The sequence below is a fragment of the Panulirus ornatus genome, chromosome 17, assembly GCF_036320965.1.
Source record: "Panulirus ornatus isolate Po-2019 chromosome 17, ASM3632096v1, whole genome shotgun sequence".
NCBI classification, from domain to species: Eukaryota; Metazoa; Arthropoda; class Malacostraca; order Decapoda; family Palinuridae; genus Panulirus; species Panulirus ornatus.
The window spans coordinates 55,829,657-55,850,158 of NC_092240.1; the positions used below are offsets into that span (position 1 = coordinate 55,829,657).

The 20,502-nt window shown below is 41.2% G+C and overlaps 1 protein-coding gene across 4 annotated transcripts in view; it reads left to right on the forward strand.

Moving 5' to 3' along the window:
* Nucleotides 1-4,156: 4,156 nt before the first annotated feature.
* Nucleotides 4,157-20,502, forward strand: part of LOC139754812 (uncharacterized) — a 218,887-nt gene continuing 202,541 nt past the window's right edge. The window contains exons 1-2 of one of the 4 annotated variants that reach the window (XM_071672651.1): nucleotides 4,157-4,313; nucleotides 7,301-7,449. In XM_071672651.1, coding sequence (XP_071528752.1) covers nucleotides 4,304-4,313; nucleotides 7,301-7,449 — 159 coding nt within the window. In that variant the 5' untranslated portion in view covers nucleotides 4,157-4,303. Of the gene's footprint in view, nucleotides 4,314-7,300; nucleotides 7,450-16,565; nucleotides 16,705-20,502 lie in introns of those variants that run through there. The other 3 variants (XM_071672652.1, XM_071672653.1, XM_071672654.1) reach the window with 3 other exon arrangements.

Below are 20,502 nucleotides of genomic sequence, written 5' to 3' on the forward strand. Positions count from 1 at the left end.
TTGTACAGCCAAACCACTGTTGTCACTACTGACTCAGTACTGTTGTATAGCCCAGCCACTGTTGTCACTACTGACTCAGTACTGCTGTACAGCCCAGCCACTGTTGTCACCACAGACTCAGTACTGTTGTACAGCCCAGTCACTGTTGTCACTACTGACTCAGTACTGTTGTACAGCTTGGCCACTATTGTCACTACTGACTCAGTACTGTTGTACAGCTTGGCCACTTGTCACTACTGGCTCAGTACTATTGTACAGGCCAACCATTGTTGTCACTACTGACTCAGCACTGTTGTACAGCACAGCCACTGTTGTCACTACTGACTCGGTACTGTTGTACAGCCCAGCCACTGTTGTCGCTACTGACTTAGTATTGTTGTACAGGCCAGCCACTGTTGTCACTACTGACTCAGCACTGTTGTGCAGCCCAGCCACTGTTGTCAGTACTGACTCAGTATTGCTGTACAGCCCAGCCACTGTTGTCAGTACTGACTCAGTACTGTTGTACAAGCAAGCCACTGTTGCCACTACTGACTCAGTACTGTTGTACAGCCCAGCCACTGTTGTCACTACTGGCTCAGTACTGTTGTACAAGCAAGCCACTATTGTCACTACTAACTCAGTGCTGTTGTACAGAACAGCCACTGTTGTCACTACTGACTCACTCTTGTACAGCCTGGTCATTGTTGTCACTACTGACTCAGTACTGTTGTACAGCCTGGACACTTGTCACAACTGATTTAGTGCTGTTGTACAGCCCAGCCACTGCTGTCACTTCTGGCTCAGTACTGTTGTACAGCCTGGGCACTGTTTTCACTACTGACTCAGTACTGTTGTACAGTCCAGCTACTGTTGTCACTACTGACTCAGTACTGTTGTACAGCCCAGCCACTGTTGTCACTATTGGCTCAGTACTGTTGTACAGCCCAGCCACTGTTGTCACTACTGGCTCAGTACTGTTGTTCAGCTTGAGCACTGTTGTCGCTACTGGCTCAGTACCGTTGTACTGCCCAGTCACTGTTGTCACTACTGACTCAGTACTGTTGTGCAGCCCAGCCACTGTTGTCACTACTGGCCCAGTACTGTTGTACTACCCACTCACTGTTGCCACTACTGACTCAGTACTGTTGTACAGCCCAGCCGCTGTCGTCACTACCGACTCAGTACTGTTGTACAGCCCAGCCACTGTTGTCACTACTGACAGTACTGTTGTATGGCCCAGCCACTGTTGTCACTACTGGCTCTCTACTGTTGTACAGCATGGGCACTGTTGTCACTACTGACCCAGTACTTTTGTACAGCCCAGAAACTGTTGTCACTACTGGCTCAGTACTGTTGTACAGCCTGGGCACTGTTGTCACTACTGATTCAGTACTGTTGCACAGCTTGGGCACTGATGTCACTATTGGCTCAGTACTGTTGTACAGCTTGGGCACTGTTGTCACTACCGACTCTACTGTTGTACAGCCCAACCACTGTTGTCACTACTGGTTCATTACTGTTGTACAGCCTGGGCACTTTTGTCACTACTGGCTCAATCCTGTTGTACAGCTTGAGCTTTGTTGTCACTACTGACTCATTTCTGCTGTACAGCTTGGGCACTTATCACTACTGACTCAGTACTGTTGTACAGCCTAGGCACTGTTGTCACTATTGGTTCAGTACTGTTGTACAGCCCAGCCACTGTTGTCACTATTGACTCTTCTGTTGTACAGCCCAGTCACTGTTGTCACTACTATGTCATTACTGGCTCAGTACTGTTGTACAGCCTGGGCGCTGTTGTCACTACGACTCATACTGTTGTACAGCAGCACTGTTGTCATACTACGTCATTACTGTTGTACAGCCTAGGCACTGTTGTCACTACTGGCTCAATACTGTTGTACAACTTAGGCACTGTTGTCACTACTGACTCAGTACTGTTGTACAGCCCAGTCACTGTTGTCACTATTGACTCAGTACTGTTGTACAGCCCAGCCACTGTTGTCACTACTGACTCAGTACTGTTGTCACTACTGACTACTGTTGTACAGCCCAGTCACTGTTGTCACTACTGACTCTACTGTTGTACAGCCCAGTCACTGTTGTCACTACTGTGTCATTACTTTTGTGCAGCCTGGACACCGTTTTCACTACTGGCTCAGCACTGTTGTACAACCTGGGCACTGTTGTCACTACTGACTCAGTACTGTTGTATAGCCCAGCCACTGTTGTCACTACTGGCTCAGTACTGTTGTACAGCTTGGGCACTGTTGTCATTACTGGTTCAGTACTGTTGTACAGGCCAGCCACTGTTGTCACTACTGACTCATTTGGGCACTTTTGTCACACGACTTACTGTTGTACAGCCCTGTACACTGTTGTCACTACTGACTCTACTGTTGTACAGCCCAGCTGCTGTTGTCTCTACTGACTCAGTAATGTTGTACAGGCCAGCCACTGTTATCGGTACTGACTCAGTGCTGTTGTACAGGCCAGCCACTGTTGTCACTACTGACTCAGTACTGTTGAACAGCACACCACTTTTGTCACCACCGTCTCAGGACTGTTGCACAGGCCGGCCACTGTTGTCACCACCGTCTCAGTTCTGTTGTACAGGCCAGCGACTGTTGTCACTACTGACTCAATACTGTTGTACAGCCCAGCCACTGTTGTCACTACTGACTCAGTACTGTTGTACAGGCCCGTCACTGTTGTCACTACTGACTCAGTACTGTTTACACTTTTGGTTCAGTCCAAGTACGTGGTGTTGTGGTCACTGATTGAGAGAAGAGAGTACAGCGTTGTCATGCCCTTGTTGAGAGAACATTTCTTTATTGATTTCTTATTTTCTTTAGAGAAGAAATATTTTTCCTTCACTTACTACCAAGACCACAAGCAGTTGTTAACACAAGACACATTGGTCAGGACTCCTAGATTTAGGAGGCCCCCCCCCACACACACACGAAAGCAATCTATATTTGACCAAATAATATCTAGGAGCCTCAGGGCTGTGTCAAATGAAGTGAGAGTACAAGCCTAGAGAGAGAGAGAGAGAGAGAGAGAGAGAGAGAGATCATAAGTAGAGAGAAAGTTGCATGGCAGGATTGGGCTAATCTTTTATTTAGTTTGAATGGTGGCCGCCAAGTACACTGGAATATGATGCTGATGGACAATCACTTGCGTGTACAAGGCTTTTGAACATCGTCATTCTTAAGCTGGAACAGGATAACCTTCTTTTACCGATAGAATTTCTATTTGTTTTGCAATTATTGTCTGTAAATGAATGATATCCAGTGAACATCTTTCATAAGAACAGTATTTGTTGTTGTTGGTGTTGTTGAATTAACGATTTTATCATGTAACCAGCAATTCATTCTTTCGTTCAAATTCACTAATTTGTTTAGAAATAGACTTATTTTTATATGAAATTTGGCTGCATGACTAAACTCCTACCTCAAGCATTTTATTTGATGATGGCATCTGGGCCAGCAAGACCTGACAACCATATACAAATGTTAACCTCACAACTTTCATATCTTCTATCAAATTGGTCAACCAAGATGATGATGAAAGACGCTTCTTTCATTCACTTGACGGTAACATTACAACTCTCTGACATGCTATTAAAGGTACCATCATTTCATTTAGAATACTAAATATCATTTATTTTCATGGACTACTATCGGCAACGTAGGCTTCTTGCTTGACTTCTTGTCCTATTGTATACCTGGAAGTTGATAAGATAAACATATATTTAGCTTCATGCGTTTACATTTTTTATGTGATGTAATATTAGTTGATGTTTAAAACCATATTTGTATTGAGGATGATTAATAAATAAAGCATAAACAGATTCTCATTCTGATTCCCATCTTCTGTGTCTGCGCGCGCGACCAGTACAACAAAGAAAACATTACTGGAACATATAAACATATCTCTTCAAACAATTATAGCAGAATGATAGAAACTGAATATGATAAGATGATTTTATCTTCTAATAAATTTGATATTCCTACTTAATTATTTATCAGATTGCATGAACAGACAAGGTACAATAACCATCAAATTCTTTTTAAAAGAGCTATCATGCCACCCTCGTGAAGAGTTTTGGAGTGTGACGTCATAGAGTCCTGGAGTTTCCAGAGCAGCCATTGGTCGGTGCCTTTGTTTGGTTCTGACATCACAATATGGCCACCACTTAAGCAGTTGCGCACGTTTTCGAGTTATAGTTTTTCTGTAATAACTTGATTGTTTTTCATTATCATCCTTTGAAACTTTTTGGGAGGTTAACTGGATAACCGTAACGTATTCTGGCAAGATAATGGGTAGAGGTAGGTCATTCATTTAAGTATATTTTTCATTATTATCTGAGACCCACCAAAACTCTACGAAAACGGGAATTCTTGACCTATAACATGGCGTTTGTTTAGAATAGATTAACCGCCAAATTCATCCTCGTTGGTTCTTGTGGTAATCAATTGAGAGTAATGACACACTCAGGTACTGGTAGTATAGGAACACAGAATAATGATATACTCCTGATAATGGGATGATGATGATGATGCTATGTGAGGGGATGATAGTCATTATCATGGCTTATCTGTTCATAATGATCATTAATGATGGATAATATTCCCCCGGCTTATATAGAGTTCAGGTGCAAATAAACGACATTGATTAATGTTTGATTATGATAGTACAAGTTTACCCTGACTCATTGTATGATCATGTGGGATGATAACGTTCCACTGTCTTATCTTGATTGGTTATAAGGAATAGGTTTAATATGGCATCAAATAAAGCTCTACATCTGAGCTGAAATGCGGGTAAACTAACTATAAATTAAGGCCAGTGTGAGCTGATATTCCTGGTCTGTACCACTCACAAGAACTTGAAGATAATTATGATGTTAATAAGGAAAACAAAACTATAGTAATGTTACTATATTGGGTAATTATGAAGTTTAAGGGCACCACTTGAATGACAGTGAAATAGACTTACGTTTGCATTGTTACTGTATATGTGATACTTAACAAACGTTATTTTGATCTTTAGTTTTGCTGTGTAGATTGCCCATGGGGGGAGGGGGGGGTGTCAAAGGATATTTGGCTGACTAGTTAAAGATATATCTTGATTACACTTTATGGTTCTAGTACTGGAGGGAGGGGGGAGGTGGTAGGTAAGGTCATTGGGTTGTTTGTTGTGAGACAAGTTGTTGCCCAACACAAGGTGATCACAACTATAAGGTTGGCTGCAGCTACACTGCATTACTGTTGTCATCAAATTGGTAGTTTTTTTTTTTTTTTGATAATTACAAAAACTTCAGGAAAAGTGGAAGAATCTAATATTACAGGAATATAACTTTGCTGTTTGACAAACTTTCAGTTTAAGGGCATAGAAAAAAAACATGTATTTTGAAGAAAAGCATAACAGCAAGTTTCTTATACATAAAAAACATGTATTTTGAAGAAAAGTATAACAGCAAGTTTCCTATACATAACAAAAGTGATTTAGATAAATGGAGCTTTGGTAATAGTGGGGAGGGTTCTGATTATCGAGGAACATTGACGAATAGCCAAAAATAAGTGAAACTTTTATAGAAATCGGCAGTATTTTTGAAAACTTCTGCTACCAACCTGAATTAATGTTGAGTGTGATGTTATCTGAAAAAGAATAGGTTAGACACTATTTGAATTGTACGTCATGATTACCTATGAATTTTTAAGTTTTAATCTGCAATACTACTGTAGTGTTTGAATAACACTATGACAGTTGTGGAGTATGCATTGGAGCAGTATATTTTATTAAACATATTGGATAAGGCATTAGTAGTATATTGGCGAATCTGTGTTAGTTTCTGTAGATGTACGAGTAAAAATCAACAGAACTTACCATATCGAAACCTCAACTTCCCTCCTTAGCATTCAAAACCTAACAGTGTTCTACACTGTAATGTAATCAAAATTTATTTACTAGTTATGCTCATGATAGAGCCTTGTGAAAAATAGCCCTCAATGTCAACAAATATGATGGCTAAATGGCTGTATAATACCCAGCATGAGACGAATTAATTTTTGGTGTGTTTCTGGTATTGTATCAGCTAGTAGGCAAGGGCTTCCTAGAGACTTGATTTTTTACAGGTGTATTACCTACCTTTCCCAGGTGTATTATTGTAACATTTTATATGGTTCAGTGAATTATAATGTTCAGATACATGCTCTCCAACTGTAATTGTATTCTTTAAACACTGAGTTAGCATTCCAGAATGAAATCATTCAATGTTCAAAGCCTGTGGTGATGTTCAGTTGAACTGAACTTTTACAAAAGTGTCATGGTTCATTCATTTGCTGGGACGTTTATTCATTGACCTTGTTTGCTCCATTCATCGAGTGTGGGTAATTCCTTCAGCTGCAGTCATCTAATATGGCAGAGAGAAGGTGATGACAGTGTCATTGGTGTATTCTAACCATAATACTGAAAAGGTAAAATGTGGCATTTAGATAGTTTTTTATTATTCCAGGATTAGTGTTTCACTTACTTTTGCCCCATGATTGCTGTGATAGTCCTCACTAACACTTATTCATTTTCATGTGGAAGTAAATGATGCCTCAAGTAGTAATGATTTCATGAAAATCCATACTGATAAGCTTTATGTGGTGCCCCTAAACTGAAACTTTACTTAGCTTTTTGACCCATTAGTGCCATCTAGTGGGTAAAATGATTTTTGTATTTATCCTGAAGTGCAACATTGAATCACCTCAAGTCTCGCATATGATGAATGAAAAATTGTCATCTTATGAACCCAATGGAAGTGTTAGTGACTGAAAAACCACAGATCATCTTGAATCATGGGAAACAAGTTGCAGACCTGAAAAGCTGCAGCTTACTCAGTAAAGGAAAACAAACTCACTAAGTTAACTGCTTGGCATAGACCATCAGCTCAAAAGATTCTAGACTCGGGAAGTGCAAGATTGCTGATTTTTCTGGCTTCATTTTATTTTTTATGTCACCTTTGTTCTATATGTTTATACTTGCAGAGACAATACACCTTTCTTATGTTCTTATCCTTAAATGCAAGAACATAGTTATTCTGTCATGTAGCTTTAGATGGAGCATTGAGGAATTCATTAGCAGATATTTCACTCATTGCTGTTTGGTATACAACATTTAATGGTGCTGAAATGTTTGGTAGCTGTAATGATTATGAGTCTGTGTATACTATTTTGATGTATGGAAAGTCGATGTGGTATAGTTAGATTTATTAAAGCTATAACTTTACAAGTAAGATTTGATTTCCATTCATTATCTTTACTTTTAGCAGGAAGTGCCTCTGCATCTCAGAATGGATCAGGGCTGTTGCTGGAGTGTGATAGTGAAGGACTTTCTGAAGCACAGGTTACCAAGCTCCAAAAACTTCAAGATGACATATTCAAGCTTCAATTCATGCTTAGAAATGGAGGCATGCAGGTACAATGATTTAATTGCTTTTGTATTCATGTTTCTCCTCTTTAGTCAGAACTGCATGAATATCTAAGAGACCACTATTTTGTCCACTAAAGATAGAGAACTTACTCTCTTGAGAGTAGTAACTATAACATTTTGCCAAAAGGCAATGCTAGTGTTTAGTGTTCAAAAGAGAGAGAGAATTGTTATCTACTTACCTACAAGTACCTATGGTGAGATTTTACAGCAAGGCAGGGTTTGCTCATAGCATTCACTGCATGTCTTCCTGATGAATAATGGTGTGTTTATCTTCTACCAGTCATTAAGTTGTTGCCTATTGTGAGTTCATCTAGGACTGCCTTGATCCATATTCAAGCTTTTTTTAAGTTTCTTTAGTTCCTTATGTGTTTCTTATTTCTTTTGGTGGAACATTGAATAGTGTTTCACACTCTTGTGGGCCTCTTGTACAGTTTAAGACACTTCTCCCTGGGGATAGGGGAGAAAGAATTCTGTCCTTATATTCCATGCATTTAATAAGGCAGCTTAGAGGGGTGGTAGTGAGGGCTGGAAAATCTCCCCTTCTTGTATTTCAATTTCTAAGAGATGGAACAGAAGGAATAAAGCAAGGAATGCTTATCCCCCTCAAGGTCCAGTCTTTTGTCTGAATATGGGGATGTTACCAAGGTAACAAGAAATGAGAGATAGGTAGCATGTTTGAGGAAAGGAACCTGTATGTTCTAATTTAATTGAACAGCTCAAAGGTGAGGAAGAATGGATTGGAGATATTTTTGGGGTAAAGTTAGTGCTTAATGTGAGGATGAGGGCTAAGGAAGGGGTAGTAATGCTGCTGAAGCAGATGTAATGCAAATGTTTGAAAAAGTACAGGGAAGTGAGCTCCAGATTGATGTGGATAAGATTAAGAGTGGTTAGGAGAGACAGGTGATTATTAGTGCTGATGCAACTGGCCACGAGAAGGATGATGAAGAAGGGCAAGTGTTTTGGGAGCAGCAGAGTGTGTGTGTCAGCAGTTTTGATGCAAGAGACCTGGTATTACTGGTGGGTGATTTAAATGTGAAAGAAAGGAGGTGAATAATGTGCGTAAGACGAGAACAAATGGGAACATCGGTGAAGGGGGAAGTAAAAACAGGTAGTGATGAAGTGAGAAGGAGTTGGAGTGAGTATTTTGAAGGTTAGTTGAATGTGTTTTATGATAGAGTGGCAGATGTAGGGTGTTTTGGTCGGAGTGGTGTGCAAAGCAAGAAGGTCAGGGAGAATGGTTTGTTTAAGAGAGAAGAGGTACTGAAAGCTTTGCGGAGGATGAAATCTATTATGGCGGCGGGTTTGGATAGTATTGTAGTTGAATTTATTAAGAAAGGGGGTGATTGTGTTGTTGATTGGTTTGTGAGGATCTTCAGCGTATATATGGAACATGGTGAAATGCCTGAGGATTGGCTGAATGCTTGCATAGTGCCATTGTACAAGGGCAAAAGGGGTAAAGGTGAGTGTTCAAACTACAGAGGCATAAGTTTGTTGAGTATTCCTGGGAAATCATATGTGAGGGTTTTGATTGAGAGGGTGAAGGCATGTACCGAGCATCATATTGGGGAAGAACAATGTGGTTTCAGAAATGGTAGAGAATGTGTGGATCAGGTGTTTGCTTTGAAGAAAGTGTGTGAGAAATACTTAGAAAAACAGATAGATTTGTATGTAGCATTTATGTATTTGGAGAAGGCATATGATAGGGTTGATACAGATGCTTTGTGGAAGGTCTTAAAAGTTTATGGTGTGGGAGGTAAGTTGCTAGAAGCAGTGAAAAGTTTTTGCCAAGGATGTAAGGCATGTTTATGTGTAGGAAGAGAGGAGAGTGATTGATTCCCAGTAAATGTCAGTCTGAGGCAGGGGTGCTTGATGTCCCCATTGTTGTTTAATATGTTTATGGATGGGGTGAAGGGAAACAGAAGAAGGAGTCACGCGGGGAGTGATCATCCTCCTCGAAGGCTCAGAGTGGGGTGCCTAAATGTGTGTGGATGTAACCAAGATGTGAAAAAAGGAGAGATAGGTAGTATGTTTGAGGAAAGGAACCTGGATGTTTTGGCTCTGAGTGAAACGAAGCTCAAGGGTAAAGGGGAAGAGTGGTTTGGGAATGTCTGGGGAGTAAAGTCAGGGGTTAGTGAGAGGACAAGAGCAAGGGAAGGAGTAGCAATACTCCTGAAACAGGAGTTGTGGGAGTATGTGATAGAGTGTAAGAAAGTAAATTCTCGATTAATATGGGTAAAACTGAAAGTTGATGCAGAGAGATGGGTGATTATTGGTGCATATGCACCTGGGCATGAGAAGAAAAATCAAGAGAGGCAAGTGTTTTGGGAGCAGCTGAATGAGTGTGTTAGTGGTTTTGATGCACGAGACCAGGTCATAGTGATGGGTGATTTGAATGCAAAGGTGAGTAATGTGGCAGTTGAGAGAATAATTGGTATACATGGGGTGTTCAGTGTTGTAAATGGAAATGGTGAAGAGCTTGTAGATTTATGTGCTGAAAAAGGACTGATGATTGGGAATACCTGGTTTAAAAAGCGAGATATACATAAGTATACTTATGTAAGTAGGAGAGATGGCCAGAGAGCGTTATTGGATTACGTGTTAATTGACAGGCGTGCGAAAGAGAGACTTTTGGATGTTAATGTGCTGAGAGGTGCAACTGGAGGGATGTCTGATCATTATCTTGTGGAGGCTAAGGTGAAGATTTGTATGGGTTATCAGAAAAGAAGAGTGAATGTTGGGGTGAAGAGGGTGGTGAGAGTAAGTGAGCTTGAGAAGGAGACCTGTGTGAGGAAGTACCAGGAGAGACTGAGTACAGAATGGAAAAAGGTGAGAACAATGGAAGTAAGGGGAGTGGGGAGGAATGGGATGTATTTAGGGAATCAGTGATGGATTGCGCAAAAGATGCTTGTGGCATGAGAAGAGTGGGAGGTGGGTTGATTAGAAAGGGTAGTGAGTGGTGGGATGAAGAAGTAAGAGTATTAGTGAAAGAGAAGAGAGAGGCATTTGGACGATTTTTGCAGGGAAAAAATGCAATTGAGTGGGAGATGTATAAAAGAAAGAGACAGGAGGTCAAGAGAAAGGTGCAAGAGGTGAAAAAAAGGGCAAATGAGAGTTGGGGTGAGAGAGTATCATTAAATTTTAGGGAGAATAAAAAGATGTTCTGGAAGGAGGTAAATAAAGTGCGTAAGACAAGGGAGCAAATGGGAACTTCGGTGAAGGGCGCAAGTGGGGAGGTGATAACAAGTAGTGGTGATGTGAGAAGGAGATGGAGTGAGTATTTTGAAGGTTTGTTGAATGTGTTTGATGATAGAGTGGCAGATATAGGGTGTTTTGGTCGAGGTGGTGTGCAAAGTGAGAGGGTTAGGGAAAATGATTTGGTAAACAGAGAAGAGGTAGTGAAAGCTTTGCGGAAGATGAAAGCCGGCAAGGCAGCGGGTTTGGATGGTATTGCAGTGGAATTTATTAAAAAAGGGGGTGACTGTATTGTTGACTGGTTGGTAAGGTTATTTAATGTATGTATGACTCATGGTGAGGTGCCTGAGGATTGGCGGAATGCGTGCATAGTGCCATTGTACAAAGGCAAAGGGGATAAGAGTGAGTGCTCAAATTACAGAGGTATAAGTTTGTTGAGTATTCCTGGTAAATTATATGGGAGGGTATTGATTGAGAGGGTGAAGGCATGTACAGAGCATCAGATTGGGGAAGAGCAGTGTGGTTTCAGAAGTGGTAGAGGATGTGTGGATCAGGTGTTTGCTTTGAAGAATGTATGTGAGAAATACTTAGAAAAGCAAATGGATTTGTATGTAGCATTTATGGATCTGGAGAAGGCATATGATAGAGTTGATAGAGATGCTCTGTGGAAGGTATTAAGAATATATGGTGTGGGAGGCAAGTTGTTAGAAGCAGTGAAAAGTTTTTATCGAGGATGTAAGGCATGTGTACGTGTAGGAAGAGAGGAAAGTGATTGGTTCTCAGTGAATGTAGGTTTGCGGCAGGGGTGTGTGATGTCTCCATGGTTGTTTAATTTGTTTATGGATGGGGTTGTTAGGGAGGTAAATGCAAGAGTTTTGGAAAGAGGGGCAAGTATGAAGTCTGTTGGGGATGAGAGAGCTTGGGAAGTGAGTCAGTTGTTGTTCGCTGATGATACAGCGCTGGTGGCTGATTCATGTGAGAAACTGCAGAAGCTGGTGACTGAGTTTGGAAATGTGTGTGGAAGAAGAAAGTTAAGAGTAAATGTGAATAAGAGCAAGGTTATTAGGTACAGTAGGGTTGAGGGTCAAGTCAATTGGGAGGTGAGTTTGAATGGAGAAAAACTGGAGGAAGTAAAGTGTTTTAGATATCTGGGAGTGGATCTGGCAGCGGATGGAACCATGGAAGCGGAAGTGGATCATAGGGTGGGGGAGGGGCGAAAATCCTGGGGGCCTTGAAGAATGTGTGGAAGTCGAGAACATTATCTCGGAAAGCAAAAATGGGTATGTTTGAAGGAATAGTGGTTCCAACAATGTTGTATGGTTGCGAGGCGTGGGCTATGGATAGAGTTGTGCGCAGGAGGATGGATGTGCTGGAAATGAGATGTTTGAGGACAATGTGTGGTGTGAGGTGGTTTGATCGAGTGAGTAACGTAAGGGTAAGAGAGATGTGTGGAAATAAAAAGAGCGTGGTTGAGAGAGCAGAAGAGGGTGTTTTGAAGTGGTTTGGGCACATGGAGAGGATGAGTGAGGAAAGATTGACCAAGAGGATATATGTGTCGGAGGTGGAGGGAACAAGGAGAAGAGGGAGACCAAATTGGAGGTGGAAAGATGGAGTGAAAAAGATTTTGTGTGATCGGGGCCTGAACATGCAGGAGGGTGAAAGGAGGGCAAGGAATAGAGTGAATTGGAGCGATGTGGTATACCAGGGTTGACGTGCTGTCAGTGGATTGAATCAAGGCATGTGAAGCGTCTGGGGTAAACCATGGAAGCTGTGTAGGTATGTATATTTGCGTGTGTGGACGTATGTATATACATGTGTATGGGGGGGGGTTGGGCCATTTCTTTCGTCTGTTTCCTTGCGCTACCTCGCAAACGTGGGAGACAGCGACAAAGTATAATAGAATAAATAAATAAAAATGGATGGGGTGGTTAGGGAGGTAAATGCAAGAGTTTTGGAGAAAGGGACAAGTATGCAGTTTGTTGGAGATGAAAGGGCCCGGGAATGAGTCAGTTGTTGTTCACCATTTACAGCTCTGGTGGCTGATTTGAGGGAGAAACTGCAGAAGTTGGTGACTGAATTTGGAAAAGTGTGTGGAAGGAGAAAGTTGAGAGTAAATGTGAATTAGATCAAGGTTATTAGGTTCAGTAGGGTTAAGGGACATGTTAATTGGGATGTTAGTTTGAATGAAGAAAAATTAGAGGAAGTTGAGTGTTTTAGATATCTTGGAGTGGATTCAGCAGCAAATGGAACCGTGGGAGTGAGTCACAGGGTGGGGGAGGAGGATGGAGAATGTGTGGAAGGAGAGAACGTATCTTGGAGAGCAAAATTGGGTATGTTGAAGGATTAGTTGTTCCAACAATATTACACAGTTGCGAGACATGGGCTGTAGGTAGGATTGTACGGAGGAGGGTGGATGTGTTGGAAATGAAATGTTTGAGGACAATATGTGGTGTGAGGTGGTTTGATAGAGTAAGTAATGAAAGCGTACGATATACTTGTGAAAGTAAAAAGAGTATGGTTGAAAGAGCAGAAGAAGGTGTGTTGAAATGGTTTGGACACATGGAAAGAATAAGTAAGGAAAGATTTACAAAGAGATATATGGGTCAGAGGTGGAGGGAACAAGAAGCGGGAGACCATATTGGAGGTGGAAAGATGAGGTGAAAAACGATTTGAGTGACCGGGGCCTGAACATACAGGAGTGTTAGAGGTGTGCAAGGAATAGAGTGAATTGGAACAACGTGGTATACCGGGGTCGATGTGCTGTCACTGAATTGAACCAGGGCATGTGAAGCATCTTGGGTAAACCATGCAAAGGTCTGTGGAGCCTGGATGTGGATGGGAGCTGTGGTTTTGATGCATTACACATGATAGCTATAGACTGAGTGTGAACGAACGTGGCCTTTTTTATCTGTTTTCCTGGCGTTACCTTGCTGAATCAGGGGTCAGTGATGCTGTTTCCTGTTGGGCAGGGTAGTGACAGGATGTTTCCTGTGGGGTGAGGTAGCGACAGGAATGGATGAAGGCAAGCTAGCATGAATATGTACATGTGTATATATGTATATGTCTATATATGTCTGTGTGTATATGTTCATATGTATATGGGCATGTATGTACATATATGTGTATATGAGTGGATGGGCCATTTTTGTTTGTTTCCTGGCGCTGCCTCACTGATGCAGGAAACAAAAATCAAGTATGATGATAAAAATCCTATCCCCTACTTACAACCTGTGAGATTTACGACCATCTATACATACAACTGGAAAGTGTATAAATGAAAATATATGTAAATTTAAAAATTAAACTTAGTTGTACTTCTACCAGTGCTAACAGCTGCGTGTGTACAATAGTGACTGTCAAACGATATCACGGCATTGTGTACATTGCAGTATCTTTCTCTGTTCTCGATCTCACTTACCATTCAGTAAGCGTATGTTATTCGGATGAACCAAAAAAATTTTCATGCTGGATTAAACCCTTTTTTGTATTAAACCCCAAAGAAGATGATGAGCAAGAGGAAAAACCCATCACATGTTGATGGATTTGGCAAGAAGCCAAGGAAAATGCTTGATTTAGAGTTTGATTTTTTTTTTTTATTATTCTGTTAGCTGAGGCCCTGATCAAAGCCATCCCATTTACATAGGTTAGAAAGGGTAGTGATTGGTGGGATGAGGAAGTAAAATTGTCAGTGAAAGAGAAAAGAGGGATTTGGATGATACTTATGTAGAAAAGAAAGTGGCAGGAGATCAAGAGGAAGTTGCAAGGGTTGAAAAAGAGAGCAAATGAGAGCTAGGGTGAGAAGTACAATTAAACTTTAGGGAGAATTAAAAAGATGTTTTGGAAGGAAGTAAATAACGTGTGTAAGACAAGAGAACAAATTGGAACTTTGCTGAAGGGGGTAAGGGGTCAAGTAGTAACAGGTAGTGATGAAGTGAGAAGATGGAGTGAGTATTTTGAAGGTTAATTGAATGTGTTTGATAATAGAGTGGCAGATGTAGGGTGTTTTGGTCAGAGTGGTGTGCAAAGTGAGAGGGTCAGGGAGAATGTTTTGGTTAAGAGAGAAAAGGTAGTGAAAGCTTTGTTGGAACTACTGTTCCTTTAAACATACCCATTTTTGCTCTCTCAGATAACGTTCTCTCCTGCCACACATTCATCATCACTCCGGAAACCTCACTTCCACTTTCATGGTTCCATTTGCTGCTAAGTCCACTCCCAGTTATCTAAAACTTCACTTCCTCCAGTTTTTCTTCATTCATACTTACATCCCAATTATCTTGTCCTTTAATTCTACTGAACCTAATAACCTTGCTCTTCTTCACATTTCCTCTCAATTTTCTCCTTTCATACACTTTTCCTAACTCAGTCACCAACTTTTGCAGTTTCTCACTCGAATCAGCCCCAAGTGCTGTATCATTGGCAAATATCAACTGACTCACTTTATTCCAGGCCCTCTCATCCTCAACAAACTGCATACTCGCCCCTCTCTCCAAAACACTTGCATTTATCTCCCTAACCACCCTATCCATGAACAAATTAAACAACCATGGGATATCTCGCAACCCTGTCACAGGCAGATATTCACTGAGGACCACTCACTTTTCTCTCTTCCTATTTTTACTCATGCATTACATCCTTGGTAGAAACTTTTCACTTCTAGCAACTTACCTCCCACCCCATATGCTCTTAAAACCTTCTACAAAGCATCTCTATCAACCCTATCATATTCCTTCTCCAGATCCATAAATGCTACATACAAATCCATCTGTTTTTCTAAGTATTTCTCACGTACATTCTTGAAATGCCTGATCCACACATCCTCTACCACTTCTGAAACCACCCTGCTCTTCCCCAGTCTGATGCTCTGTAAATGCTTTCACCTTATCAATCAGTACCCTCCCGTATAATTTCCCAGGGATACTCAGCAAACGTATGCTCTGTAGTTTAAACACTCATCTTTATCCTCTTTGCCTTTGTACAGTGGCACTATGCATGCATTCTACCAATCCTCAGTCACTTCACCATGATCCATACGTATAATGAATATACTCACCAACCAATCAACAATACAGTCACCCCTTTTTTTTAATAAATTCCACTGCATACCATCCAAACCCACCACCTTGCTGGATTTCATCGTCCACATAGCCTTCACTACCTCTTCTCTTCATCAAACCATTCTCCCTTACTCCTCTCACTTCTCACACCACCCTGACCAAAATACCCTATATCTGCCACTCTATCATTAAACACATTTAACAAACATTCAAAATACTCCATCTCCTCACTTCCTCACTACCTGTTATTACTTCTTCACTTGCTAGAGACTGAGTGTGAACGAATGTGGTCTTTTTGTCTGTTTTCCTGGCGCTACCTCACTGAAGCAGGGGTTAGTGGTGCTGTTTCCTGTGGGGCAGGGTAGGGCCAGGGATGGATGAAGGCAAGCCTGAGCTAGGTACCCATTTTATCGATCAGCTCCTAGGGTTGGATTGACAGCTGGGTTGACTATTGACTGACTTCCACAACCAGGATTCGAATCTATGCACTTGACCCTGGGTGGCCCGTGAATGCATCATGATCAGGATCACTAAACGTTACACCATGGGAGTCCGTCGAAGGTAATTGCCAATATTGAGGAAATGGACATATGTCAGTTTCTTTTACAATTGTGTCTTTTTATTATCCAGCTCTATTATATGAATCTGTAGTTTCTTTTTACCTTTTATTTAGATTCTTTAGTTCATATTTGATCATTTTATTTTGTACATTATGCAGGTTCTGTCATGATTATCTCATTTTTGTTTAACCAGTTTTATGAATTAACATTTTTTTTAGATGACTGGTTTTTAAGAAAATTCTTTGGTTATTTTTTCCTTTTCAGCAGCTCCTTCGTCAGCACTTGCTGCTTCACCCGCGACTTGAACGTTGTGCAAGCTATGTCTTCTTTTAAATCTATTGAATCAACCATGAATTGCTGTGAAGTTCTTGATGTAATCCTCGCCCACTCACTCCTTCAATGTCTCAAAAATACTTCTAGCCTTCACCTGAATTGTTAGTAAGCTTAGTGGTACACATTTTTGAATTTGATCTTCCATCCACAGCATCAACAACTTTTCTATTTTGTGGATGGGCCCTTGTTGTTGCTTTGTTATTATCGTAGACTTCATACTTGTTGAAGCTTTCACTGCTCCACGTATTTGTTTCTTTGTTCTTTAAAATTGCAGAGACTGTCGAATGGGACAACTGTAGATCACATGCAATTACATTAACTTTTATCCTTTACATTGGGTCATTACCTTCATTTTCAATTCCAAATCGAGTGTCTTCCTCAGATTCTTGCCAGATCTATCAGCATGTGATGGGTTTTTCCTCTTGCTCATCTTTTGAGTTTGACACAAATGGTTTAATCCAGAATGAAAATGAATAAGATTTACTTGAATAATGCGCGCATACTGAATGGTAACTTAGAACAAGAACTGATAGAGATGCTGTGATGTACACTATGCCAGAATATTGTCTGACATTCTTTATTGTACACACACAGCAGTTGTTAGCACTGGCAGATGTATGATCAAACTTGATTTTATATTTACATACCTTTTTTTACCTAGATTTTGTCCAGCTGTGTATACAGACAGATGGTCATAAGTTGCATAGGTCATAAGTAGGGGATAGACAGTATATCCTCTTTGTCAACTTTTGTTCACTCATTCTCTCCATGTCCAAACCATTTCAACACATCCTTTTCTGCTTTCACAACCACACTCCTTATTACCATACCTCTCTTACCCTTTCATCACTTACTTGATCAGATCCCCTCATATTGTATATTGTCCTCAAACATTTCATTTCCAACACATGCACCCTCCTATGCACTTGTCTTGTAACCATTTGATATTGTTAGAACTGCTATTCGTTCAAACATACCCATTTTTGCTCTCTGAGATAATGTTCTCTCTTTCAACACATTCTTCATCACTGCCTGAACCTTCACCCTATTCCTGACCCTGTGGCTCACTTCCGCTTCCATGGTTCCATTCACTGCCAAGTCCACTCCCAGATATCTAAAACACTTCACTTCCTCCAATTTTTTTCCATTGAAACTTACATGCCAACTGATTTGCCCCTCAACCCTGCTGAACCTAATAACCTTGCTTTTATTCACAATTGCTCTCAACTTTCTCTTTTTCACACATTCTTCCAAACTCCGTTACCAACATCTGCAGTTTTACTCAAATAAGCACCAGTGCTGTATCATTGGCGAACGACTGACTCGCTCCCCAGGCCCTCTTATCCCAACATACTGCATACTTGTCCCTTTCTCAAAAACTTGCATTTACTTCCATCCCATCCATAAACAAATTAAACAGCCATAGAGACATCACACACCCTTGCCACAGACTGACCTTCAATGGGAACCAATCTCTCTCCTCTCTTCTTACTTGTACACATGCCTTGCACACCTTGATAAAAACTCTACTTCTAGCAACTTACCTCCCACACCATATAATTATTCTTAAGACCTTCCACAAAGTATCTCTTATCAACCCTATCCTATGCCTTCTACAGATCCTTAAATGCCACATGCAAATCCACGCACATTCATCAAAGCAAACACCTGATCCACAAATCCTTTGCCACTTCTGAAACCACACTTCTCCTCGACAATCTGATGCTCTGTGTATGCCTTCAGCCTCTCAATCAATACCCTTCCATATAATTTTCCAGGTGTACTCAACAAACTTAGGCCTCTATAGTTTGAACACTGACCTTACACCCTTTGCCTTTATATCGTGGTGCTGTACATGAATTCTTCCAATCCTCAGGTACTCCACCATGATCCATATATACACTGAATATCCCTACCAACCAATCAGCAACACAGTCACCCCCTTTCTTAATAAATTCAGCTGCAATACCATCCAATCCTGCCACCTTGCTGAATTTCATCTTCCCCAAGGCTTTCACTGCTGATTCTCTTTTCACCAGACCACTTTCCCAGACTGTCACCCTTTGCAAACCACCCTAACCTAAGCATCCTTTCTTGGAAACCCCACACTACAGGAATAGCCAAGGCTGCCTTTAAGTAACTGAGTGTCCTGTTTAGATGTTGAAACTTCTTTTCTTCAGAACAGTTGCTCCATTTATACAAGGGATTAATTTGTCCTCATATGGGTACTGCTTTCACATTTGGGGTGGTTCTTGCTCATTATGCTTACTTGACAGAATTGAATTGAAAGCAATCTGACTTATGTGCTGTTCCAGGCTTACTTCCAAATTTGACCTCCTTGCCCTACACCACAATGTTGGTTCACTTTCCCTCTACTATAGTTATTACTTTGGTTTTTGCTCCTGAGAGCTGGCTGCTTGTGTGCCTACACTGCTAGCTAGACCACGCAATACTTAGCAAGCTGTTGTGTCACATGATCATAGTGTGGCCATGGGCAACTCAATGGTGAGCTGTTTTGATACCTGCTTCTTTCCCTACACGTCAAAGCTTTGGAATTCTTTACCTTCTCATGTATTTCGCAATAACTATGACTTGGCACTTTTCAAAAGACAGGTCTTTCACTTTCTTCAAAATTCATAAATGCTTTCCCTTGTTCTTTCTTTTTCCATTTCATAATTCTCTATATTTCGATTAAGGCCCAGCTTTGATGTGGACTTTTGTCCATGACGATCCTTCAGTGTAAATAAACAGTACTTTATTGATTTCCCTTTCATCTTTGTACACTCCTTGAAATGACCGGGAACTGAATCAGCGGTTCTGAAGCCATTGAGGGTCCATCTTTGCCCAAATTGAAGTAGCCATGTTTTTTTTTTTTTTTTTTTTTTATACTTTGTCGCTGTCTCCCGCGTTTGCGAGGTAGCGCAAGGAAACAGACGAAAGAAATGGCCCAACCCCCCCCCCATACACATATACATACACACGTCCACACACGCAAATATACATACCTACACAGCTTTCCATGGTTTACCCCAGACGCTTCACATGCCTTGCTTCAATCCACTGACAGCACGTCAACCCCTGTATACCACATGACTCCAATTCACTCTATTTCTTGCCCTCCTTTCACCCTCCTGCATGTTCAGGCCCCGATCACACAAAATCTTTTTCACTCCATCTTTCCACCTCCAATTTGGTCTCCCTCTTCTCCTCGTTCCCTCCACCTCCGACACATATATCCTCTTGGTCAATCTCTCCTCACTCATTCCTCTCATGTGCCCAAACCATTTCAAAACACCCTCTTCTGCTCTCTCAACCACGCTCTTTTTATTTCCACACATCTCTCTTACCCTTACGTTACTTACTCGATCAAACCACCTCACACCACACATTGTCCTCAAACATCTCATTTCCAGCACATCCATCCTCCTGCGCACATCTCTATCCATAGCCCACGCCTCGCAACCATACAACATTGTTGGAACCACTATTCCCTCAAACATACCCATTTTTGCTTTCCGAGATAATGTTCTCGACTTCCACACATTTTTCAAGGCTCCCAAAATTTTCGCCCCCTCCCCCACCCTATGATCCACTTCCGCTTCCATGGTTCCATCCGCTGACAGATCCACTCCCAGATATCTAAAACACTTCACTTCCTCCAGTTTTTCTCCATTCAAACTCACCTCCCAATTGACTTGACCCTCACCCCTACTGTACCTAATAACCTTGCTCTTATTCACATTTACTCTCAACTTTCTTCTTCCACACACTTTACCAAACTCAGTCACCAGCTTCTGCAGTTTCTCACATGAATCAGCCACCAGCGCTGTATCATCAGCGAACAACAACTGACTCACTTCCCAAGCTCTCTCATCCCCAACAGACTTCATACTTGCCCC